A 26310-nucleotide genomic window follows, 5' to 3' on the forward strand; every position below is an offset into this window, starting at 1 on the left:
TTTCCATGGTTACTATTGGAAAAGGTTAACCATTGTATGTCCTTGCAGAGTAGCAGAAAAATTGGAATTTTTATATACTGTGGGTTAGGGGGAAGGCACAGGGAATGACCATATTGGCTCACAGATTCACATATCTTAAATATAAAACATTCACCTACACAACAGTTTGAAAGTAGGACATATGTCTATATAAGAACTGAATGCAAATATTCCCAGAAGATTTATTTATAATACCCCCAAACCTGGAAATTACAAAACATATATACATATCAATAGATATAGTGATTATTCAACGAACACAGTACTAATCAGAAATAAGTAAATTATCTTTTCACATAAGCATTTGTGTTGAAAGTTACTATGTACGTGGAAACGAGTATTTGTTACAGAGTACACACCAAGTAGTGCCTATAAAAGTATGAACAATATGAACTATTCTATTGTAAAGAAAAGAAAATCCATGAATGCATAGAAGGCCGAGAAAGGCAGAAAGAGAGATTATAACAGGGTATTAGGAAAATATAGGGTGTGGCACAAAGTAGGTTCAGGTGAGCCAAGTGTTAGGGTGAAATAGCTTCCACACAGTGACATCAATCAGGTTGTAGGCCTGAGTAGGTTAGCCAGTTGGATGCGTTTTCTGAAAGCGTCACTTATACCTGAAACTTAGGAGGCATCTAGCAGAGAGTATGTTCTGATAAAGGGGTTTGCATTCAGGTAAATGGGGGTAAAAGCATCTCCTCTGGTGTTATTCTGAGAAAAGTAAAACATTCCCTGCACATTTAAAGCTTTTCTCCAGCGTGTACTTTCAAGTGTTGAACGAGGACATATTTGAAGCGAAAAGATTCCCCACATTCACTGCACTCATGAGGTTTTTCAGCAGTGTGAACTCTGAGGTGTTGAATGAGGTTAGATCTTCGCAGGAAGCACTTCCCACAAACACTACATTCATGCGGCTTTTCTCCAGTGTGAACTCTTTTGTGGATAAGGAGGGAAGAATTTTCCTTAAAACATTTACCACATTCACTACACTTATATGGTTTTTGTCCAGTGTGAACTTTGTTGTGTTTAGTGAGTGAATACCCGTGACGGAAGGACTTCCCACATTCACTGCACTCATAAGGTTTTTCTCCAGTGTGAATTCTGTTGTGTTTAAACAGGTTAGAGTAGTGACTGAAGGACATCCCACAATCACTACATTCAAATGGCTTTTCTCCAGTGTGAACTCTCTGGTGGGTCAAGAGGACATAGCTGCGGCTAAATGATTTTCCACATTCATTACATTTGTAAGGCTTTTCTCCAGTGTGAACTCTCTTATGGACAGAGAGTTCATAACTGCACCTAAATGTTTTTCCACATTCACTACATTTGTAAGGTTTTTCTGCAGTGTGAACTCTGTGGTGTTTAGTGAGGTGAAACCTTCGACTGAAGGACTTCCCACATTCACTGCATTCATGCGGTTTTTCTCCAGTGTGAACTCTCTGGTGATTTTTGATGGATGTCCTGTCATTGAAAAGCTTGCCACAGTCACTGCACTCATACGGTTTTTCTCCCGTGTGAACTCTGTGGTGTCTTGTGAGGGAAGACCTGTGACTGAACAGCTTCCCACACGCAGTGCACTCATAGGACTTTTCTCCAGTGTGAATTCTCCTATGTCTATTGAGGTTAAAGATACATGTAAAAAGTTTCCCACATGCATTACACTCATATTTCTCTTCCCCAGAGCAGACGTCCTGATGTTGAACAAGGTTGTGGTTGTGGCTGGCTGCTTTTTCACAATCATCCCATTGGTGATTCCTTTTTCTTTTGAGAAATTCTTCTGAAATCTCACTGCCACTGTGTGGCTCCTCAGTGTCGAGAGGGGTCTGGTGCTGGAGAAGCTCTGAGATGGCTGGGGAGTCTTCCCCACCCTCCCTACTGGATGAAGGCAGCCCTGATAAGTAGAAGCTGCACCTGGTCACAGATGAGGCCCGTTTCACAGCTTCTTTCCAGGGCTTCTCTCCACCTGCTTCCCTCTGTCGCAGGTGAGGGTTCGCACTGAAACAGAAGTCTCTCACACGTGTGTCACTGAAGAAGGCTTTCTGCTCAAAGTGTGCCGCTTGTGACTCAGTCAGGTGCAGAATGTCTTTTAACACAGAGAAACACCTTCCACACCGATGGCTCTTCTGGGTTCCTGGAGCTGACTTAGAAACACTAACCTGTGACTCCACTTGTACAGATACACTCTGCTCAGAACAGGCCTCCGCATCATCCGTTTTATGCCAACAACCTGAAAACAGAAAAATGGTGATGAAATGAATGTCCACTGTGGTGCCAGGGAGAAGTCTCATTGCAAAAGTGTGTCGCACATTAACATGTTGGTTACATGCAATTGTCTGACAGCAAAATATCCGAAGGAAATGTTGATAAGATGCTGCTGTCAAGATCTGGGCCACTGAGGATAACCATACAAGGAAGATCTCAAACAAAATATGAAACAAACATGGCAAGCACCACATGGAACAGAAGCTGGATAGTCTGCTCATGCTTCTGCTAACAGTGTTCAACAGAGCTTGTCTGCTGGCGACATGGGCAAGCTGTACATCTTATTCCAAGTAAAATTCAAGATATGAAAAGTGGGGTCTAGTGAAGCACGTCTGTGCATCTCATAACACATGTGCAGGTCAATATTTGAGAATACCTCAGATAAAGCAGTTCAGAGGAACAGGTGCTGGGAAAAGGGCAAAAAGGTGAAGGTAGCCAGAAACCAGGAAGTCACAGATTAAAAGATAAGTCAGCGAAGTGTCAAGCATGGGAGTGAAAAGGTAGAAATATGAGCTGCTGGCAGTGGCACCTCAACCTAAACTCTGTTGGACAAGAGCAGGTTCCTGGTATGATCTAAGCACCACCCTTATGTCATACGTCCCGCCAGTTGCAACTCACAAGGGCCAGGCAACCGTTTAGATCATGGTGCATGTTCCCCCTGGGGGGAAAAAAAACAAAACAGGGTTCTCCTTGCATCTTCTACTGTACAAGCTCATAAAACAGAAATATTCTGAGTTCTATAGAAAGACAGCCCTAGCCGGTTTGGCTCAATGGATAGAGCCTCGGCATGCGGACTGAAAGGTCCCAAGTTCGATTCCAACCAAGGGCTCATGCCCCTCTGTTAGGGAGCGTGCAGGAGGCAGCCAGTCAATGATTCTCTCTCATCATTGATATTTCTATCTCTCTGTCCCTCTCCCTTCCTCTCTGAAATCAATAAAATATATTTAAAAAATGGAAAGAAAAAAAAGAAAGAATGAAAATAGAGGTGAGTAGGCAAGGCAGCACTGGGCCAGAGCAAGACAGCCTGCAATGGTATTCAGGAAACAGAATATAACAAACAATGGAAGGAGGTCTTTCAAGAACCAGCCATGGTTCCTGCAAGTGAAGACCATAACCTGGCACCAACAGTCACAAAGAGCCTTGACCTGAAGGAATCGTGCAGAAGTGGAAGCCATGGATGTGGACACAGACACCCTCCCAGAAAGAGAAAGTGCAAGTTGGGCCCATTGACGTATTTGCAACAATCCTGACCCCCAGACACGGCCTGTCCTATCTGAGGCTGTGGGTGTGAGGGACATTCATGGAGTCCTTTGCTCTGGGCTCTCCACACACTCAGCACTCTCAGCCACAGCGCATTTGACAGGATAATGGGATAAAATGGAAGAGCCCGTGGTCTGGCTGTGGGAGAGAGAAACCTACATTTGGAGAATAAAGGAGAAGACATCACCTCAGGACACTGTGACCATGTGAAGCTCTTACCTGCAGATGACACAAGAGCAAACACTTCCAGCATCACATTGCAGTACAGCAGTCTCTGAGCCTCATCAAGGAGCCCCCACTCCTCCTGAGAGAAGGCAATGGCCACGTCCTCAAAGTCCATATCCTGTCGTGATGGGGACAGTTCAGTCCATGATCAGCTTCTCTCCTAGGCTTTACTTCCATCATACCTCCCACTCTCCATACCCATCTGCTCCCTCTCCCATCATCTCAGAGAACAGCAGGCCTTGCATCCATTAGAGTCACTCTCTCCTCATGTTCCTACTGATACTGGGTCTTCCCACAGCAATAGAGCAGGATGCCCAGATTGATGACACCTGACCTCAGGGCCTCACATTTAGGGTCAACACAATGGGTGTCACCAACACAGGGGACAGATAAATGTTGGCCATAAAGAGTAATGTGAGTGATCTGACACTGGTCCTGTGGGGCGATATACTTGTTGTCCAACAAATTCTCCTTCCCAAACCCCAATAAACAAACATCACTGGTCACCATTTCGATTACAATCTTGGTTGCTGAGACCAACACTTTGCGCTACCTGTTCCACATAATTCTTCCTATCCCACTTTTCTCATACACCTTTATTCCCAGAGTCACCACTTCAAAGACAACACATACAGGCCAGGAAGAGGACGGGTTGTTTTCTCATTACCTTTTTTCAAAATTCTAACTCACCTTCTTGAAACCAGTAGACATATTTAAGCCCAGGTGACACTGATGTGTGCTATCCCATTCCTATTGATCACTGTATCAGCCCAACAACACCAGGCAGGTGTGCACCTATATGACTCCTAAATTCTGGACCTGGCATGTAGCGGCACAACACCCGTCTTTTCAGGAGTTACCCTAAAATTCCCCAGTTAACAGCAGAAATGGACTCAACCTTCATTCCCCCTATGTCAATATCAAGGATCTGTGGCCATGAATTCACACTCCCTCTCCAACAGCACATCACTCCTTCTGCCACACCTCTCTCACACCTGCACTCCCGTAGCCCCAGCTCCCATAGACATCTCCCTGGTCTTAGTCATTACTCAGCATGTGTGTTCCAGAGACTGCATGGCAAGTTCAAACAGTATCATGTAATAACCTCACTCTCATTGCCCACACCCAAGACCCTGCCTTCAGTTCTGCTATGAAGGCCTCCTTCCCAACTTCTTTTTTCCTTCCACCTCACCGATTGAGAACCACATCAGATCTCAGTTACCCAGGGCCCACCTCTACTGCTGCTGTACATGATGTCCCTTCTCCACTCACAGCCTATGGTCCTCTACCTCATGCTCAGTGAGTCTCACAGATGTCCCCCCCTGTCCATAAGCAAATCAACCAAACTGGATGCAACACACAAGGCCACACAAAGGGTCACAAGAAATCTGGGTGAGTGTTTAAGAAAGAAATATTAACTAGCCACAGTCTAACCTTTGAATTACTCTTCTACCTCCAATAAAAATAGGTGACCTTCAATTCCTCCCTGGTGCAGATGGTTATTTTTTTAAGTAGTCTTCATCTTGAACTACTCCTCAGAGTTCCAGATGGTCATGAACTAGTCCCTGAAATATCTCATATCTTAATAGGCAAAAATAAAAGATTTTGTATTCCTCATGAACATAACTTTTCCCACTATGAATTTCTCCATCTCAGTTGATGCTTTCATTCCTTCAGTTGCTAAATCCAAACCTTTACATCATCTCTGATTCTTACCTCTCTCCCCAATCCTCAAAATTAGGAAATGCAGGTGGCCACAGCTAAAACCCTGATCCATAATGCAACTGCTTCTTCCACACCCACAGCCACCACTGTGCTCCCGGTACCCTCACACTCACCAGCGCTATCACAGCAGCTTCGGTCCTGGGCTGCCTACCTCCGTCCTCACACCCATCCTGTGCATCAGGCTGCAGCCACAGGGAGTCTAATGAGACCTGGGCCAGGTCACCTGCTCTACTGCTCCCCTGACCCCAATGACCCCATCACCAGCAGAACAGAAACCCACGTGGTCACAAAGCCCCTCTGCACTTGGTTCCTGTCCCACTGGTTCCACTTCCTATTTTCACAAAATGGACCCCTGCTCGTCCCTGAATCAGCTGAGTCTTCGCTCCCAGCCTTTGCACATTCTGGAGCCCGTGCACGGAAGGACCTGTCACCCAGAATTCCACTGGCTGCCAAGACCAGCTGCCACTCATCTGACCCTTGACCTGGGCTGAGGACTCTGGGCTTGGTGTCACTACAAGGTCCCCAGGTCCAAGGTCCCCTGAGAAGAGGGGCCGACAGCCCCAGGACCTCAGAGGCCAAGATGGTTTGAGGCCCTGACATCAGCCCCAAAGCCCCGTCCCCCCGCGGCTCTGCCCCCGCAGGAACCGGTGGGAACTCAAGGGCTGAGGGCCGGGCACCCACCCCAGGACCCAGGGGCTCTGTCCGTGGTCACGTGACGCGGAGCTGCCCCTCCTCAGGGCTGGTCCTCAGGGCGCCCCCTGCTGGGCTGCTGTGCTCACAGCCCCTCCTCCGCCCTCACCGCTGTCCTCTCTCCTGGAGGCGGCTCCTCCTCGGGGCGGTTGTGCGGACGTTCAGACCCGCATCTCAGGCCTCACCCTCCGCTGCTCACAACCACCCCCGGCCCCGGCGCCCGGAGCAGGAAGTGAACCTCCTCCCGGACCCGCCGCTCGGCCTCTCTGTCGCCTTTAGACACAAACCAGGCCTGGGTGCCCCCCTCCCGGCTCTGCCCCCCACGGCCTCCCCCGGCGGCCCCGCAGCCCGTCGCCCTCCCTCCCCTCACACCCCGGGGCCCCACGGGGACTCACTGCGCTGGACGCTGCGCCCTGGGCGGCGGGACCCGAGCGGCGCCGGCCCCGAGGCTGGAGGGTCCGATGGGGTGAGGCCGAGCGGACTCTGTCCGCGGAGAGGAGTCGGGGAGCCTCGGACGCCCCAAAATCGAAGGTGGCGGCGCCACAAGCTCAGACACACCCTGCCCCGCGGGGCGCTGCCTCCCCGTCCCCTCCTCCTACCGATGGGCGCGCTGAATAAAGGAGCGGGCGAACAGCTTGAAAAAATCAAAATGTCCGCCATGAAGAAGACTCCGGAAGTCCCGCCCTAACCGTAAGCACTGGCACCAAAACGACCTGCGTGTTCGCATTGCTTTCTGGGTAATGTAGTTTTCTCAACCGCCCAGCAGAGGGCTGGCTTTCCAGGCCAGGAACTTGGGGAACAAGGTGATGTGGCGCTGCCAGGGGCGCTGGGGGAGGAGAGGGGAGCAGAGGCCGGGTTCACGGGGACAGACTGACAGGCCCGCCCCCCCACCCCAGGGGAGGGAGGGGGAGGAGAATTCCTGATCTGGGCTCTCTAGGGGAGACTCCACAAAATAAAATGAATGTGTTGTTACCTGAAAGGAACGGACCACATTTCTGTAACTAGGCTGATGGGAATAAGATACTTTTTAGAAATGTGGATCGGCAATAATAGAAATAAGTGGTTCATTTTCATTTGTCATCATATAGGAGCTGCGTGTTGAACAAAAGCTCTTCCCAACAGCCATTTATTTCCAGGGGCCACATCAGTGCAGCAACTGTGGAACCGAGAGGCCCCGACTCAGCTCTCACACCCGGTACAGGCTCTCAGCCCCACCCCTTCCTTGTTAAGGAATCGGGCTCAGCCAAGTCCCACCCCTGTCAGCAGGTGCACTCCTCCCTCCAGGGGGGCCTGTACCGTCAGTCACTCTCCCACCACGTGTACAACACATGGGGGCAGCTTTAGGTTTATGTTGTGTTCTTCTCTGATTTTCCATGACCTGGTTGGTGCTGCTTCCAATACAGTGACCTGCTGATGGCAAAGAGTCGCTTGTCTAGCTCAGCGGCTTGAGTGGGCTCCAGTTAAAGCCCTCCAGACAGACAGTCTTGCCTGGGCAGTGCTGATGCCCAGGTTGTGGGCTCCATCCCCAGGGGTGGCCTGTGGGAGGCAGCCACTCCATGATTCTCTCTCATTGATGTTTCTCTCTCTCCCTCTCCTTCCACCCTGAGTGGCCAGACTATTATGACCAGCCAGATTATTATGACCATCCCATCAGTACTTCATTGACACTTCCAAAAATAGTGAATACTGAAAACTTCCTAAGCAAATACTGTCAAGGTTTTATTATTATTAGAGGCCCAGTGCACAAAAATTTGTGCACTCAAGTGGGTTTCTCTCAGTCTGGCCTGTGCCCTCTCACAGTCTGGGACCCTTCAGGGGATAACCAACTGCTGGCTTAGGCCCGCCCCTGGGGGGAGTGGGCCTAAGCTGGCAATCAGACATCCCTGTTTTCAGGCTGGTCAAGACTCCCAGCAGGGACCCTCACCACATTAGGGTGTGGCTAGCCTGGGTGAGGGGCTGATGGCTGTTTACAGGCTGGCCACAGCCTCTTCAGGGTGGGGGTCCCCGCTGGGGTGTCTCGCCAGCATGGGTGTGGGGCTAATGGCTGTTTGCCGGCTGGCGCAGCCCCTTAAGGATGGGAGTCCCCACTGGGGTGCCTGGCCAGTTGGATATCCCTCTCACAATCTGGGACCGCTGGCTCCTAAATGCTCACATGTCTGCCTGCCTGATCGCCCCTAGTGGCCCCCCTGCCAGCCTGATCACCCCAAACCACCTCTGGCTGCTGGCCTGGTCACCGCTAACGCCCCTCACCTGCAAGCATGGTCACCCCCAACAGCTCCCTTCTGCCAGCCAGGTTGCCCCTAGCTGCCTCCACCAGCTTGGTAACCCCTTATTGCCCACCCTGCAGGCCTAGTTACCCCCAACTACCCCCCACCGGCCTGGTTGCCCCCAACTGTCCCTCCTGCCAGCCTGGTCACCTCTCACTTCCCCCCTCTGCCAGCCTGGTCGCCTCCAACTGCTCCGCCCACCAGCCTGGTCACCCCTCACTGTCCCCTTCTGCTGGCCTGGTCACCCCCATTTGCTCCCCTCCTGCTAGCCTGGTCACCCCAACTGCCCCTCTGCCAGCTTGGCCACCCTTCACGGCCCCCCCATCAGCCTGCTCACCCCTAACTGACCACCTCTGCTGACCTGGTCACCCCTCACTGCCCCCACCCCTCCCGTCGATGGCCGGGTCGCCCCACACAGCCTTCTGTTCAGTTGGTCATCACTCACTAACCCCCCTGCTGGCCTTGTCACCCCACTCAGCCTGTTCAGTCGTCCGTTTGCTTGTTCGGTTGTGATAGCCCTTGGCTCTTTATATATGTAGATTATTTGCATAACTAATTCACTTCATTGTACTGATGGGGTGGTCATAATAATCTCCCACTCAGTATATAAATGTGTTTGTTAGAAAAATAGGCCTGACAACTTGTTCCTTTTCTCTAAGGATGGATGTAAGTGGGTGACTGTTGCAAAAAGGGTCTCTGCTGGTGTTCAGGATGTGAGTTGAGCTGTGATTTGGGAGTCCCTATGGCCTTTCCAAGACATGTTAAACCTGCTCAGGGGCCACAGATCTGCCCAGCATCCTGTCACTTGCTTTACAGCCCTGTGCTGTGTGTCACTTTGCTCAGACTCCACTCAGAGTCCTTGGGTGTCTTCATCACGTCCTAGGCCACTGGGTCAGCCTGTCTTTTAGTGGCTGTAGGTCTCCCAGCTGGCCCTGTGTTGGAGTCACTTCTGTGCAGCTGTGCTCTAGGAAGTGAGCAGGTGCATGGGGGCCCTTCATCCTGGGGGAATGAGGTTAGATGCATGGGGATGGGGCCTGCCCAGAGGGTGCCCCGGGATGCATCCCCCCCCCCTTCCTGCATTAGGACCCCAGACACCTCCCAGAATTGCCTTGAGGAGCTGCTGGGGGACAACATGGCCCTTGAGGCTTCCCAGGTCCAGAGGATGGACCAGCCCGCCCACCTGAGCTGGGAGCTGGAGCAGCTGTCAGATGGCAGGCAGCAGCCCCTGGCGCCAGGGAGCCATCCTGGCTGTGGCTTCTCCCTCACCCAGGGAGCTTAGCCCTGGGCTCTGAATATCCCAGGTCAGCCCATCCTCAGCCAAGTCAATAGGGTGTTATGCAGGGGCCATTTAGACTGTTCCACTGCTATTCTCCCCACAGAGAATGTGAAGGGTCAGGCAGCCTGGATGTCAGGACATGAACCACAAAGTAAGTGTTGTCAGATTTCTCAGCGCCTGTGTGGACAGTCTCAGGAGCTTCCAGATGACAGCACGCTGACCCCAGAGGCTGCCTTAGATCTGTCCATGGGGGATTGAAAGCTCTGCATGGCAGGAGCCTTTCCCAGTGCTCACTGACCCCCATTATAACAGCAGCCTGGGCTAATTCCCTCCCTTCATGTCATAATCGGGCGGATGGGTGCGGTCTGCTGTCTCCCTGGGCAGGGGTAGGTGACTGTCTGCTTCTCAGGCCTCTCCCTCTCATGTGTGGACCCCTCCTAGCACCCAGATGAGGTGGGAAGTTGGCCAGGGAAAGGTGGGTGGGGTGGCAGGCGGTGCAGCAGGGAGCCTGGGCCCCCAGCAAACAGGAAGCAGGTCCTGTGCTCAGCACCAGCACCCGTGCACCTGAGAGCGCAGGGAAGGGGCGCTTAGAGCTCAGCAGGCCAGGAGGGCCTTGGGCTGGGTGGGGAGGGGCGGCTTTTCCAATTCTCATCCACATCCCTCAGCGTCATGGAGAGGCTGCTGAGAGCAGGTGGCTGTTCCTTCTCTTCAAGGGGTCCCATCAGCTCCAAACTGAAGTCAGTTCATTGAACTGGGAATCTGGGTGAGAAGGTAGTTCTGTGATTGGGTGTCCTGGCTCTCCTGGGGCCAGGGGTGGGCGAAACGGGAATCCCTGCTCAGGGAGTTCAGGGTCATGGGGAGCACACTGCCCCCTGGTGGAGCACAGGAGTGGTGACGGGGGCAGGGACCCTCTCAGACCAAATGCTTGTCAGAGACCAGGGTGGCTGCTGGGGTTGGAGAGGACCCTGAAGGGGACACTGTGTGTAGTGTGTGAGCCCCTGCAGGCCAGTGCCCGGGACTTGTCGGTGTTGCCACGCCTGCTGCTTAGCTGGCAGCCCAGGAAGAAAGTGTGGAAGAACTTTTGCGTGGATGGTGGTGGGTTCCTGAGTTACAAAGGCTCGGCTTTCCAGTCCTGGCTCCTCCACCTGCTGGCCAGGCGGCCTCTTTAAACCTCAGTTTTCTTATCTGCAAAATGGGGGCAATGGAGCTGCCTCAAAGGATTGCTATGCGCCCGTCGTGAGAGGAGACAGTGAAGTTCTATGCCGGCCTGGCCCACAGGGTGCCAGCATAGGACGGCTGTCCTGGCGCCCTGGTCTATTAGAGACATTCATTGTTCTGGCTCTGGTAGTTATGGTGAGCGTAGCACACAAGAGAGAACCACTGTTCTTTTCCCCATAAACGGCTGTGTCATCATGAGAGCCTGAAGGGCACTGGCCTTGAGAGCACAGAGGCTGGTCATCAGCTCCCTGCTGCCCTGGGGGGTCCCTCACCCTTACTTCCCAGGCGTGCAGCGCCTTGGCCAGAGGTACTGAGAGTCAGGAGGTGGCGGGGTGAGGGCAGGTCAGCAAGAACAGAGCAGATGCCACAGAACTGTGTTGTATATATTTCACCCCAATTTTCTTCAAATATATGTATTTATTGATTCAGAGAGGAAGAGGGAGGGACAGAGAAGCACCAGGGATGAGAGTCATTTCTCGGCTGCCTCCTGCACGACCCCTATTAGGGATGGAGCCAGCAACCCAGGCCTGTGCCCTGACCTGGAATTGCACCGTGAGCTCCTGATTCATAGGTCAACACCCAATTACTGTGCCTCGCTCATCAGGGTCACCCCAATTTTTAAAAGTGTTATTTTTAAGGCGAAGGCTCCATAGTTGCTGTTTGAATGAGCACAGGTTGTGACTTCGTGGAGTTTTAGGCGGTTAGTGTCCTTTGCAGCCTCGTCAGGACACAGCCTTTGCCATGTTTTCGTGTGTTGAGAGCATGCGTGTTGGTGTGCGGTGAGCGTTGAGCTGGAGTTGGGGCCACGATGGTGCGTTTGCTCCCCTGCTGAGCTCCCTGCTAATCGGGGTCTTCAGTCTGTTCCGGCTTCAGGGTCTGTGCCGCATCCTTGCTGGGTGATGAGAAGGTCCCCTGTGATTTGTCGCCATGAAAGCCCGCTTCCCCTCTAGTTCCTTCCTGCCCCAGGAATGGGGGTGGGGGGATGGGAAGCAGGTGGGGTGCAGCCCTAGCAGCAGTGCAGTGTGAGGAGGCTCCCCGGGCTGACAATGTGGCCCTGGAGGGACAGGTGAGGGAGTGCCTGGCCCCTCACACATTCCTTTACCTACAGTCACGCCCCTGCTGGGGCAGGAAGGGGTTGGGAACCCCCGTTCTTCTCGAGTCTGTGCTCCCCTTTCTGTTCTGCATTCCAGCTGATTAGAACCAACAGAGGAAATCTGCCCTTTTCTGTGTCTTCCTTAGGTTTTCATCTTGTTTGGACTTCTTCAAGCCATTTATCTCTCCTGTCTCATTATTTCTTCCGTGCCATCGTGAAATCGCACAAGGAACTCTCCAGGAAGGACCTGGCCCGGGACTGGCAGTACTGGGCCCACGCACCCAGAGCCTCTCCACCCGCACACATGATGGTCAATGACCGAGCCTGCCACCCCACCAGCTGAGCCCTCACTCTGAGGGCTGGCACAGACCACACATCACTCTGCCATCTCTGTGGGTCTCTGAAATCCTTGAATAGACAGTCAGGTTAGAATTAGTAAGAAGCGGTTCCACTGTCTTGAAGTTTTGCATTGGCACCTCCACGGAAACCTTTCTTCTTAAGCTCTGGGGGCTCCCCTAACGCACCCAGCTGAGCCAGCGGAGGGGCCACAACGGCCTGAGGAACCCTCAGGTGCTGACAGCAACAGCACCCTGGGAAAAAGGGAGGGCACCCAGCTGCCCAGCCTCAGCTGCTGAGACCTAGGGCTCGGGGGAGGGCCGTCTCAAGGCCGGGGGCAGAGGGGGGAAGCGGACCTTCTGGAATCTGAGCTCTGACTCCACTTTGCTCTTCAGCCTCCATCCGAATCCTGGCATTGCCGGAAGAAAACAAGATCCCCTAGGACACAGTCCAGGAGCTCGGGGCGCCTCCCTGGCCCTGCAGGAGAGCAGCGTCAAGTGCACGGAGCTGCAGGAGGAGAACTGGCAGCTCTGGAAGCAGGTAACGCTGGGTGGTGTCCGGGACACATGGGCAAACCGGGGGCCAGGTGACCCGTGGGGTGACAGGTGTGGGTGTGGGGTTTGCTTTAAAGCCAAGTTCACTGTGTGACCTGACTGTGGGCTGGGTCTTTGGCTCCGCAGGCGGAAGAGTTGGGGATGCAACTCCAGAAGGAAAAGGCCAGCAGCCAGCACTTGGAGACCCTCAATGAAGAGCTGGAGGGAGACCTTGAGCAATGGTTCAACATCATACACACCCTGAGGGCGCACAGGGCCGCGCAGGTAGGCCCTCCAGAGCACAAGCCCCCTGGCGTCCTGCCTGCCAGAGGGAGCGTCCAGGGCCACAGCCGTGTCCTGGTCATTGATCAGTGATTCCTGGGTGACCAGTTCGCTCGCTTAACTGCAGATCAGACCAGCCATTCTCAGGCAGGGCAGGGAGATGGGGCAGGTATGGCCTCCCAGGGACACTGGCTACTTGTTGACTGACAGGACTGGGGGGAGGAGAAGAACCAGGCGGTCAGGCTGAGGTGAGTGCTGACCACTGGTGGGATGACTGGTGGGCTCCCTAGGGCTCCTGTCCCCCCTTACCTGTGGCCCCTCGTGTTTCTCTTGGACCCTCTGCTTCACAGGGACTGGAAGGGACCCTGGAGACACATTGGGGAGAGGGAAGGTGGGCGTCTATGGCTGGAGGAGACCCCGCCTTTCCCTGCCTCCCTCAGCTCTGCAGAGAAGCCACTCACAGAGGCTGTGCAGGCTCCTGTGACCCTGTGCCTAGCCCTAGCGGGTGGGTTTCCCTCTTCAGGCAGCAGGACCAGCTCCAACAGGAGGCGGCTCTGCAGGAGCTGAGGAGGCTCCTGAGCACCAAGCAGGAGCCCTGCAGCAGGAGCCGGAGGCCAAGGCCCTGGCCGCACAGGAGAACGAGAGGCTGCGGCAGGAGGTACACAGGTAACCGCCTCCGCCCCCGCAGGGCAGCTGATGAGCGGGAGAGTTTACCTTGTTAAATCCTCAGAACCTGCTGCATGTGTTGCAGTGCAGGCGCGCCTCAGCTCAGACTGGCTGCGTGTTCAGTGCTCAGTGGCCACACGTGGCAGCGGCTGCCTGATTGGAAAGTGCACTTGGCCATCCCCGTGTCGTGGGCCGTGTTGGCCCGTCCGACGGGTGTGATCACACGAAATGGCATCTCTGTGACGTGGTCTTTTCTTCTTTTGGGAGCAGATCCCAGCCGTGGAGTCACAGGGGCGTGTGGTGTGGGAGACGTTGCTGATCTGGGTGTTAGTGCTCACGTGCATGAGGCAGACTTGGAGGAAGAGAAACGTCACTTCAGGAGCCAGGTCAAGATGTGGGCCGAGCAGAAGCGGAGCCTTCTAGGAGACAGAGCGGAGAACCAGGCTCAGTGCATGTAAGGGGCGGGGCTCACCCACGCCTGTCCACAAGGGCTCCTGGCGTCCAGCTCCACGCCCAGGCCTCAACAGTCTGGGCAGAGCGTCCCTGGGGGTTGTGGGTGCGCTGTGGTTGTCCTCCCTCTGCCAACAGGACACACACCTGGCTGTGGTGTAGGCCTGTGAGGCCCGCAGAACCGGTGACCCGATGGCCAGGATCCAGGAGGCGTGATGGGCTGTGAGCAGAGCTGTGTGCACATCACATAGGTGTTGAGGAGCTTCATGGAGGCGGAGAAGGCAGCAGGTGGTGGGAGTTGGAATTGTGCTGCTGACCTGGATGGGGACAAGGCTGTCCAGTGGGGCAGGAGGTGGGGGAGCGTGGTGTGGTCTGTGTGCAGGGAAGTGCAGACGGTGTGACAGAAGGGAAGGCTGGAGCAGGCAGTGCTCAGATGTGGAAGGCATCTGTGCCCCACTAATGATTGGGATTCACTGGGAGTGAGTGTTTACGAGATGCTGGCCAGCAAGTCTGAGGGAGCTGCCAGAGATGAGGCAGGAGGAAGAGGCTGGGTGCTGGACACCTTGTGGTTTGGACGTCAAGTAATCCGAGATGCATCTGGTGGGTCCAAGGTGGTCTTCCCCCCTTGGTGCTGTGCTGCTGGAGTGTCCTAGCTTGTGGTCAGGAATGGCTGGCCATGAGGGACAGAGACATGGTCACAGTGACCACAGGGGCATTGATCCAGCCCCCAAGGTCATGGTGCTGCTTCACTGTTCTCCGACGTTGTGTACAAAGGGCACACCACCTACCAAGGATGGTTTACATGGAAAACCACACTATCGTTTTAGAGTATAAATGACTGTGGCCTGAAATGGGCTCTCTATAATGCAGCTGGTAAAAATGACCAAGAGGGCAGGCAGGTGCTAACTAGAAGAGCAGGGCCCGGTACCCAGGAGAATGATCTGATGATGGTTCTGCATTACACCGTGTCTACAGGAGGCCAGGGAGTTGGCAGGCTTCCTGGGTCTGCTACAAGCGGAATCTTCTGCAGCCTGGGGAAGGTTGCAGGGCCTGCCCTCCGTGAGTTTGTGTGCCTAGGGGTGGGGGCTCGGTCCGAGCCAGACAGGAAAGCGCTTTAGCATAAGGCCCAGCAGCAGGGCTGTGGGAAGAGGAGAACACAGACTAGAAGAACAGATGCTGAGCCACAGATGCTGGGAGCAGAGCAAGGTCAGTGGTCAGGGGCCCAGCGGTCTGTGAGCCATCACTGTTCACGGGCTGCTCACTTCATGGTGACTTTCAGAAGAGCCCTCGAATTAGGAGGGACCTCATCAGCTTCATGGCCGAAGGAGCCTGAGCAGCTGCCCTAATCCAGCAGAATCATTTTCAAGTAAGTAAACCAGGGTTGGACCTGTCAAGGCCCAGTCATTTCTGAGCTGAGGTTCAGATGATTGAAAGTTTGCTCTCCTGAGATGATGTACAGCCTGACCCTTGATGCGTCAGCAGATGTTGACGACTTTTAGGGTTCCCAGACCCACATCACGTGCTTCCATCTCCATATTCCCAGCTCCATGTTCATGACGGTCATGAGGACCGTGATGTCTGAGTCCCAGAAAAATGCCGGCATTTACCCGCCAGGTTGCAGCCTGGGCCAGTGAGTCAATTTACGTGTTTTATTTTAAAAACAAGACTGTATTTTTTTCTTTCACCTATTTATAGCGACAAGTCCAATGCCTTACATACAATAAAGGAAGAAGAGGAGTTCACAATTACAGATCCACAGAAATCCCAGGATCCTGTTCCCAAGAATTGAGTTGATTCAAGCAGCAGTAACTTACACACAGAACAGGAAGCTTGCATCTTCACGAGTGGGGAGAGCTGTAGCATCTAGAGCAGTGAGCAGTTTGTGGGGCCTGCATCTTCTACGCGATGCCAGGTCCCTCCCAGCACTGAGCCAATTCAGAGTTTCCTTCTGTGCTGCCCTCAGGAGTCTCCTGTGCGGGATGGTGAATGCCAGCTGGCCATGAGCCTGTTTAAGGGGACAGAGAGTCTGTGGTTTAGAGCCACTAAAGCAGGAGTATCGGGTTTTGTCTCAAGTTTTCAGGACCTAGAAAACCATGTGTGTTTGGGAAGGAAGCCTGAGCCAGACACCTGGACCAGCACGCATGGTCTTCAGTCACAGGAACCTTGGTCTTCCCAACATTCTTCTGGAGTCACTGGACCCCCCAGTGGTTCACAAACACATTCCCTTCTCCAGAGATCAGCAGCCCCGGTGGTGGGTCGTCTGGGACCCCGCCTTCCGGCCTCTGTCCTGCAGAGCTTCCCCTAGGCTGGGGCCTGAGCCCCAGGTGCTGGGCCTTCACATTGTCCTGTCCAAGCCCAGCCCTGAGGTCAAATCCCCGTGAGTCCTGCAAGGCCTCCCTGTCGAAATCACAGAAGCACAGAATTTCTGACCCCCCACCTGTCCCTTCTGTTGACAGGGACATTGAGGCATCGATGAGGAAAGGAAGCAAGTTGAGTAAGCACAGCGCGACTGCCCAGGAGAGCCAGGATTAGAACCCAGATGAGGTCCTTCTTGTGACATTGGAAAGCCTCCATTTCCGGTTAGCTGCAATTTATTACTCTTTACATCCACTGTTTTCATTTACTTATTTTTACTTTCTTTAAAGTTCACACGAGGATATTTTTGTGATATATAGAATTCTCCTCACGTGCTAAGTAAAGCACTGGCACAAGGTGCCACTACATTCATTAAATGGAGTCAGGGCATAAATGACTCACTGAGTCCCGATTCTGGTTTCCCCTGTGCAATGTTTCCATCACTCCTGAGCTAGAGAGGACTCACATTTTCCAAGTACATTTAGGAACTGTGGTTTCATTTGTTGTCGTGTGGGTTTTTTTCCTTCCTCTCTGGGGTCATCCAGGAATAACAATTTAGCAATCGGGTGCAAAGAGAGTCACTTTTGGAGAAGGAAGAGGAAGGACAAGTCTCCTGTAGGCTGTAGAGTTCTGTCTAAACGTCTAAGATTCTGGACTTCTGCTGACATGCCACCCTCTCCTAACTGGCCTCTCAGTTTTTTCGACACTACGGATCTCCGAACCTTTCCATTTATTAGTATCTTCACTGTATACCCTCCTTCATTTCTGAAATTAAAAAAAACACAAGCACAAAAAAAATAGTACGTTAGAAACCCCACAAATAACAAAATACTCCCGTACCTAAAGGCCAGATGACACAGAGTGGATGCCTCCTGCTGACCCCAAGCTGAAGTAGCCAATGTGGGTTCTTATTTTGGAAGAGATGAGTGGTCACAGCCTTTGGGGCGTACTCCAGCACAGCACAGTTTTACAGGAGCCTCGGGACACACACACAGGTCCTTGGGCCAAAATGTCCGTGCTCAGCAAGTCCCCAGGCTGATTGCTATCCCCTCTCAAGAACCTGCAGCTTGAAGGTCATGCCCGTGTGCAGTGCAGAGCTCCTCAGCAGTCACTGTGCTTTATCACATTTGAGGCCTCCATTGGAAGATTTTTTCTTAAGAGCTATTTTTGAGCTGCTAAATCACAAACTGCTGCTTGTTATTCCAAGTTCATTGTCGGAGCAGGAAATCTATGGCTTTTACAGGTAAGTCCCTTTTTTGATATGTTTTATGTTTTGAAGTATTAATTGCTCCACCCAAGCATTTTGAACAACTCGATCGAGGTTGCCGAGCCAGGATTCAGCCCAGAGTGACATTAGGGCTGTGCTAAGGGTGTACGACATCTTGGATGCTGCAGTGAGAGCAGCAGTGGACAGACAGAACATCAGCTCACAGTCACTGACAGAGCTGGGAGTGCTGGTCCAGAGGCCTTGAGCTACTGCCTTGTTTTGTCTCCAGTCATCCTTGTACCATCTCTCTGACGTTGCCCTGCTTATATCACCTCTGTGATTACTTACATCTTTCCCCTCAAATCGACTCACCATTTCCACTTGCCTTTATTTTAAAAGGAAAGGTTATTATCGGTCCTGTCAATGGCAAAGCAGTGTGAGAATATAAAAAGGTCCCCATAAAAGTAAATGCGTGACGGTCACACTGTCCCATTCGGTGGATGCGGCACTGACTCGATCTCATGCACCTGCTCTGATTCCTGAGCTGCCAAGTGCTGGGCTGCCCTTCGCCTTCTCCCGAGTGAGCTGCTGGGAAGTCGACTTCTCTCTGCCTTTGCTGCTGTCTGCACATCTCCTCCTCTCTGCTCCACATGCTGACTTCATACAGTGGATGCTTGTCTGGTCCATTGCACCAGTCTTAAAGCCAAATTTCCCCTTCATTTCAAGTGGTAATAGGTAGGTGTTTCAAACTTCACAGTGAGTGCAGACACTGAGTGCTGGGGGGCAAGGGGGCAGGTCCTAGGAGAGTGTGGAAGGGCAGGAATCCAAACAGTGGGCGTGTCTCTGGGCACAGAGTCCTCAGGCGGCCTGGAGCTAGACTCTGGGCAAAACAGCCTTGTCCTAACGCTCCTAGAACTCCAACCGCATGCATATTTCACGTGTATTTGGAGAGCCCATCCCCTGACTTACTATGAGTGAGTTGAAGGTCTTTTAGGGGTTTTTCCCTAATTCTTTTTTCTTCAATTACCTTTGACAAGAGTATACGTTCATGGTAGAAAATTCAGAGATTGGAGAAAAGCACAAAATACAAGGTAAAACTGATTTTGCGGTCAAAATCACCATGCAGAGTTGAGGATTTTCTCCCAGCTGCTCAGGACTCAGCTTCTGAGCCATGGGTAGAGAAAGGGCTGGCCTCCAAGGGCCTCAGCTCAGGTCTGCAGCCAGGGGCTCCCATTCAGACCACAGCCCGTGAGGAACCAGGCCCCACTTTTGACCCATGGCTCCGTGTTCCCTGCTGCCTCTGCTTCTAGGCCTTGGTGTGATCGTCCCACCTTGGCATGGGATGTTGCAGCCCCATATGTCACTGTCCTTCTCTGCCCCAGGCCCTGGGGACCTAATACCAAAGAGATGGGCCACCCACAGAGGCAGCCTTGACCGCACAGGTGCCTCCACTGACCCAGCCACCAAGCCCCAGCCATCCTGACCAAGAGCGCTGTGTGTTGGGGTGATGCTACGCTGTGAACAGGCCGAGTAGGAGTGGAAATTTTGGTCCTGGACATGTGGCCTGCACAGGGGACATCTGGGGGAGTCGGTTAGGGGAAGGGAGGGCCTCTGAGGACACTCCTGCCCTCACCCCTGCCTTTCACCTCTTCCTCTCTTCTCTGGAGGACACACCCCCAGTTGCCGGGATGACGTGCTAAGTGACCTCTTCGGAAAGATCACCATCTCCCGATAATCAGAGGCCAGCCAGGCCTACCTGCCAGGAGAGAAGGGGCAGGATGCCTGCCAGCTTGGTGCGCCCTCAGGATGACTGTCCATACCTCTGAGGGGAAGGTGTCCGTAAAACTCGTAACTCCAGACACTTTCTGCACTTTGGGAAACAATGGGTGTTAGGGATGCTCAAGGAGTTCATTGCTCACGACTCTCCACACAGCTCAGCACTGGCAGCCGCAGCACAGCGGACAAGAAAGGGGGTGAACCAGCAGAGTCCATGGACTGGCTGTGGGAGAGAGAAAGTTACACTGGAGAATACAGGAAGTGAGGACATCACTTTAGGACATGAAGCCAGATGTGAAAGTCTTACCTACAGATGCTACAAGTGCAAACACTTCTAGCATCACATCACAGAAGACTCTGAGCCTCATCAAGGAGCCCCCCTCCTGATAGCAGGCAATCATCACGTCCTCAAAGTTCATATCCTGTCATAACGGGGACACTTCAGTTCTTGATCAGCTTCTCTCCTAAAATTTTGTGTCATACTCCCCACCCTCCACATCCAGTGGCTCCCTCTACTCCCCACATCAGAAAAGACACAAGGATTTGGTCTCATCAAAAGCACTTTCTTCTTTCATTTCACCCTTTAGCCCCACCCCAGAGTGCAAAAAACACCACTTTGCAGTACCTGCTCCACATAATTCTTTGAAACACACGTCTCTTACACGGCTTCATTCTCAGAGGCATGACTTCAGAGATAACACAAATCTGCTGTTGTGAGGCTGAGAACCGGTTGTTTCCTAATCACCTTCTTTTCCAAAATTATATTTCACCACCTCCATAATCTATTTCTGTCTTACCCTTCTCCCTTTCCCATGCAAGTGGAGATTTGCAAGCCTGAGTCACACTGATGTATGCTACCTCGTTCCTATGGATCACTCTGACAGCCCTAAACAACAGGCAGGTGGGTAGATAAATGGCATCTATGCTGTGAACCTGGCATGTAGCACCATCTATGCTCTGTACTTGGAATGTAGCACCACCTTACACCAGAATAAACTCAAAATGGATAAGAGACTTAAACCTAAGACAGGAAACCATAAAAATCTCAGAATCTTAGAAGAATCCATAGGCAGCAAAAACTCAGACAATTTTCGTAGCAATATGTTTACGGATACATCTCCCAGGACAATGGAAACTAAGGAGAAAATAAACAAATGGGACTACATCAAAATAAAAAGCTTCTGTACAGCAAACGAAACCATCAACAAAACAACAAGAGAGCCCACTGCATGGGAGAACATATTTGCCAATGTTACCTCCAATAAGGATTTAATCTCCAAAATATAGGGAACTCATACAACTTAACAAAAGGAAGATACACAATGGGGTCAAAAATGGGCAAAGCACCTAAACAGATACTTTTTGAAAGAGGACATACAGAAGAGGCCAAAAGACATATGAAAAAATGCTCAAAGTCACCAATCATCCAAGAGATGCAAATCAAAATGACAAGGAGGGATCATTTCATACCTGTCAAAATGGCTATCATCAACAAATCAACAAAAAACAAGTGCTGGCGAGGATGTGGAGAAAAAGGAACCCTCATGCACTGCTGGTGGGAATCAAGACTTACACAGCCACGGGGGGGGGGGGGGGAAACAGTATGGAGTTTCCTCAAAGAATTTAAAATGGAAATTGCATTAAACCCTGTAATCCCACTTCTAGGAATATATTCCAAAAAATCAGAAACATCAATGAGAAAGAATACAGTAGGTCCTTGGGTTACGTCTGAGATTTGTCCTATGGTGTGATGTAACGAGACTTTCGCCATAAGTCAAAACCCACCTACATAAGCACCTATGTCACTCACATGCAGCTCATACACAGCAGTAATGAAGTGAAACAGTAAAAAAAAAAAAAAAAAATTAAAAGAAAGATAATTCCTGACCTTTACTTGTGGTAAATAAATAATAAAAAACATAAAGCACATATGTACATATTTAGAAATGAGGGAAATTTTTGTTTTATAAATAAATGGTAGATGGTGACGTAACCATGAAATGACGTATGTCAGACTCGATGTAACCCGAGGACTGTCTGTATATGCACCCCTATGTTCACAGCAGCACAATGTAGAATAGCTAAGATTTGGAAACAGCCTAAGTGCCCATCAGCAGATGAGTGGATTAAAAAACTGTGGTACATCTACACAATGGAACACTACGCTGCCATAAAAAAGAACTCTTACCATTTGCCACTGCACGGATGGACCTAAACTAAATAAGCCAATCAGAGAAAGATAAATATTACATGATCTCACTCATTTGTAGAACATAAGGAACAACAAACAAATGGAACAAAAATAAATCCAGAGACATGGAAGCATTGAACTGTCAACCTCAGACGTAAGACAAGGGAGGAGGAGGAGGGGTAGGTAAGCTGTAAACCAAAGTACTTGTATAGAGGCATATAAGCATAACGAATGAGAACAGACAGTAGGGGGTTGAGGCCTGTGCTGGAGGGTGAGAGTCGGCAGGAGAGGTCAATATGGAAAAAGGAGACATATATACTCTCCACAATAAAGAATTTTTATAAACACACAAAAGACCACAATCAGACCTCAAATATCCAGAGCCCACTTCCACTGCTGCTGCACTTGATGTCCTCTCAGCAGTCACAGCAAACATCTCTCCACGTACCCGTCACTCATGTCCCAGCACCGATGGCCCTCTGCACCAAGCTAAGTGAGTCTCACACATGACCACTCAAGCCCCTAAGCTAACCCACAAGATTGACTGCAACACCCCAGACCACACCAAGAGTCACAGGAAAACCCTGGTAAGAGTATAGGTACATACCAACTCTCATCTCCTCTTGTTGGAATTACTCGTCAGCCTCCAATTCATCTCACGTCCACTCATTTTTAAAGGCCTTAGTCACTGAGAAACCATTCTCTCCCCAACACTCTACATGACCACTCTGTCCCTATGCTGTGCTGTGACACCCACCTCCCACAAACAGGGGCCCCGGCAGGAAAGCCAGTCCTTAGGCCCACACTGTACCATCTGAGCAACTATTACCATTATCATCCTGAGCATGATTCCCTATATATTGTAGTTTTTTTGATTTCAGAGAGGAAGAGACAGGGAGAGAGACACATAGAATCATCAATGATGAGAGAGAAACATTGATTGGCTGCCTCCTGCACAGCCCCTACAGGGGATCGATTCCACAACCTGGGCATGTGCCCTTAACTTGAATCAAACCTGGCATCTTTCAGTCCACAGGCCTAGCTCTATCCACTGAGCAAAACCAGCTAGGGCCCCTAACCAGTTTGGTTCAGTGGATAGAGCGTTGGCCTGCCGACTGATGTGTCCCAGGTTCGATTCTGGCCAGAGGCATGTACCTTGAATGCGGGCGCATCCCTGGTGAGAGGTGTGCGGGGGGCAGCTGAATTCATTTTTCTCTCTCGTCGATGTCTTTTTGTTTGTTTGTTTGTTTTTAAAAAATATATTTTATTGATTTTTTACAGAGAGGAAGGGAGAGAGATAGTTAGAAACATCGATGAGAGAAAAACATCCATCAGCTGCCTAGTGCACATCCCCCACTGGGGAAGTGCCCGCAACCCAGGTATACATGCCCTTGACGGGAATCGAACCCGGGACCCTTCAGTCTGCAAGCCGACGCTCTATCCACTGAGCCAAACCGGTTTCGACATGGATGTTTCTTACTCTCTATCCCTCTCCCTTCCTCTCTGTAAAAAAACAATAAAATATATTTAAAAATAAGACCAGCTAGGGATTAGGATTCCCTATACTGAGGTCATCTACAGCCCTGGCTGATGGGTCTCAGTTGCTTGAGCATCAACTCATGATGCACTGAGAGGTTGCAGGCCTCGGTCCGGGTCAGATCACATGCCTGCACCCGATTGATCATCATTTCTCCCTCATGGATGTTTCTCTCTCCCTCTCGCTGTCTATGTCTAAAATCAATAAAAGTGTATATTTTTAAAAGGACACCTGCCCATTCCTGAACCACCTCTGTCTTCACTCTGAGCCTTCGCACATTCTGGTCCCTGTGTCGGGGAGGAACCCCCACCTCTCATTCCACTCGTTGCCAAAACCAGGGTCCACGTCACAAAGCCCCAGCCGTGGCCTCAGGACTCTGGGCTGAGGGTCCCCGGGGCCGGGGCGGGAAGAGGGGCCGACGGCCCAGGACCCCACGACCTCAGAGGCCACCAGAGAGTGAGGCCCTGACAGGAGCCCCCCAGCCCCGTCCCCCGGCGGCTCTGCCCCCGCAGGAACCCGTGGGAACTCAAGGGCTGAGGGCCGGGCACCCACCCCAGGACCCAGGGGCTCCGGCTGCTCAGGGCCCTGGCCCAGCCCCGGGCGGGAGAGGCCCGCCTCCCTCGGGGCTCAAGGTCCCCCTTTGTTCACAACCACCCCGGCCCCGGCGCCCTGAGCAGGAAGTGAACCTCCTCCCGGACCCGCCGCTCGGCCTCTCTGTCGCCTTTAGACACAAACCAGGCCTGGGTGCCCCCTCCCGGCTCAGCCCCCCACGGCCTCCCCCGGCGGCCCCGCAGCCCGTCGCCCTCCTCCCCTCACACCCCGGGGCCCCACGGGGACTCACTGCGCTGGACGCTGCGCCCTCGGCGGCGGGACCCGAGCGGCGCCGGCCCCGAGGCTGGAGGGTCAGATGGGGTGAGGCCGAGAGGCCTCTGTCGGCGGAGAGGAGTCGGGGAGCCTCGGGGACCCGAGTCTCTGGTGTTGGGGCTCAACCAGCCTCAGGCCCGCCCTCCGCAGCGGGGACCCTGCCTGCCCTGCCTCCTCCTTTGCGCCACCAAACGCTCAGGTGCGCAGTGAGCTCCGCAGGTCCGTTACCGGAAGTTACAACGTCTGCGCAGAGGACGATACCGGAAGTCCCGCCCTAACCGAAAGTGCAGGAACCAAAACGCGACTACCTCAGGGTACGCGGGAGCAGTGCTTTCTGGGTGATGTAGTTTTCTCCTGCAGCCCTGGCTGTGACCTTGGGGAGTGAAGGTGACTTGGCGCTGCAGGTGGCGCTGGGGGTTGAGGAGATGAGACCAGAGGCTGGGTTCACAGGGACAGACCGACAGGCCCCCCCCCAGGGGACGGGGGATCGGGAGAGACCCCCAAAGAACATATGCACAGGGGAATGGGAGACATCTCAACACCATCGACAATAAAAATACACATTACATTTTATTAAAAACTAGGGGCCCGGTGCACGAAATTCGTGCACTGGGTGTATGTTTGTGTGTGTGGGGGGGAGTGTCCCTCAGCCCAGCCTGCCCCCTCTCACATACTGGGAGCCCTCAGGCGTTGACCCCCATCACCCTCCAATCACAGGATCGGCCCCTTGCCCAGGCCTGACACCTCTGACAGAGGCGTCAGGCCTGGGCAGGGGACCCTCATTTACCCCCCATCACTGGTTCTGCCCCCAGCCCAGGCCTGATGCCTCTGGCCCAGGCGTCAGGCCTGGGCAGGGGACACCCAGACCCCTCCGATTGCTGGCTCTGCCCCTTGCCCAGGCCTGATGCCTCGGCCAGAGGCGTAGACCCCCATCACCCTCCGATCGCCTGATCGACCCCTTGCCCAGGCCTGACGCCTCCGCCAGAGGTGTCAGGCTTGGACAGGGGACCCCCACCTCCCCCCGATCACTGGCTCTGGCCCCCGCCCAGGCCTGAGGCCTCTGGCCCAGGAATCATGCCTGGGCAGGGGACCCCCATCTCCCTCTGATCACTTGCTCAACCCCCCGCCCAAGCCTGACGACTCTGACCCAGGCTTCAGGCCTGGGCAGGGGGCCATCATATCCCCCCAATCCCCGGCTCAGCCCCCCGCCCAGGCCTGATGCCTTGGCCAGAGGAGTTGACCCTCATCACCCTCCGATCACCAATCACCGGATCGGCCCCTTGACTAGGCCTGAGGCCTCCGGCAGAGGTGTCAGGCCTGGGAAGGGACTCCCAGCTCCCCGTGGTTGCAGGCTCCGCCCCTGCCCAGGCCTAACGCCTCTGGCCTAGGCGTCCAGCCCGGGCAGCGGGGACCCGCAGCTGCAGCGGCCCCGCGATTGTGGGCTTCGCTTTAGGCCCAGGCAAGGGACCCCTAACTCCCGGGACTGCCAGCTTCAACCGTGCCCAGCTCCCATGCTGGCTCCACCCCTACTTCCTGCTATCACTGGCCAGGGTGGCAAAGGCGCCTGATTCTCTGATCATGGCTGCGGGGCAGGGCAAAGATGGCCCCAGGGCCGCCTTTGCCCTGCCCCCCAGCTCGTAGCTCCCCCCTGGGATTCCGATCACTGTCAGTGGCAGGGGGCTTCTTCCTGCTTTCCCTTTCGCCTCCCTGCATTGTGCCTACATATGCAAATTAACCGCCATCTTGTTGGCAGTTAACTGCCAATCATAGTTGGCAGTTAATTTGCATATAGCCCTGATTAGCCAATGAAAAGGGTATCGTCGTACGCCAATTACCACTTTTCTCTTTTATTAGTGTAGATATATAATACAGCTAAGCTGGGGCCTTCTCTCTAGGCCTGTCCTTCCTACTCCTGCAGCTCAGGAGACCTGCCGCCCTCCACCTGCCCCTGCCCTTCGGACTGGGAGACTGCTGTGTCTTGCGGGGTGAAGGCACCTGGCTTTCACAACGCAGGGCACCTGCGGCCCCCACCTCCTCTTCCTTCCTTCCCTGTTGCTC

General features: G+C 52.9%; 3 protein-coding genes across 8 annotated transcripts in view; all 3 read right to left on the reverse strand.

Annotated features, from left to right (window-relative positions):
- Positions 1-6867, reverse strand: part of LOC132216453 (zinc finger protein OZF-like) — a 49628-nt gene extending 42761 nt beyond the window's left edge. Inside the window, exons 1-4 of one of the 3 annotated variants that reach the window (XM_059665658.1) lie at positions 6597-6734; positions 4116-5693; positions 3781-3904; positions 657-2266 (exon numbers count right to left, since the gene is read on the reverse strand). In XM_059665658.1, coding sequence (XP_059521641.1) covers positions 780-2266; positions 3781-3901 — 1608 coding nt within the window. In that variant the 5' untranslated portion in view covers positions 3902-3904; positions 4116-5693; positions 6597-6734 and the 3' untranslated portion in view covers positions 657-779. Of the gene's footprint in view, positions 1-656; positions 2267-2362; positions 2845-3780; positions 3905-4115; positions 5694-6596 lie in introns of those variants that run through there. The other 2 variants (XM_059665656.1, XM_059665657.1) reach the window with 2 other exon arrangements.
- LOC132216457 (zinc finger protein 551-like) overlaps positions 1-26310 on the reverse strand; it is a 98577-nt gene that overhangs the window by 58488 nt on the left and 13779 nt on the right. Inside the window, exon 1 of one of the 3 annotated variants that reach the window (XM_059665670.1) lies at positions 6597-6685. The exons of the other annotated variants lie outside the window; for them this stretch is intronic. The gene's annotated coding sequence lies outside the window, so the exon portion shown is untranslated. Of the gene's footprint in view, positions 1-6596; positions 6686-26310 lie in introns of those variants that run through there. 3 annotated transcript variants of the gene reach the window in all.
- LOC132216454 (zinc finger protein 501-like) overlaps positions 1-26310 on the reverse strand; it is a 135015-nt gene that overhangs the window by 42761 nt on the left and 65944 nt on the right. The window lies entirely within an intron of this gene.

The sequence above is a fragment of the Myotis daubentonii genome, chromosome 15 (assembly GCF_963259705.1).
Source record: "Myotis daubentonii chromosome 15, mMyoDau2.1, whole genome shotgun sequence".
NCBI lineage: Eukaryota > Metazoa > Chordata > Mammalia > Chiroptera > Vespertilionidae > Myotis > Myotis daubentonii.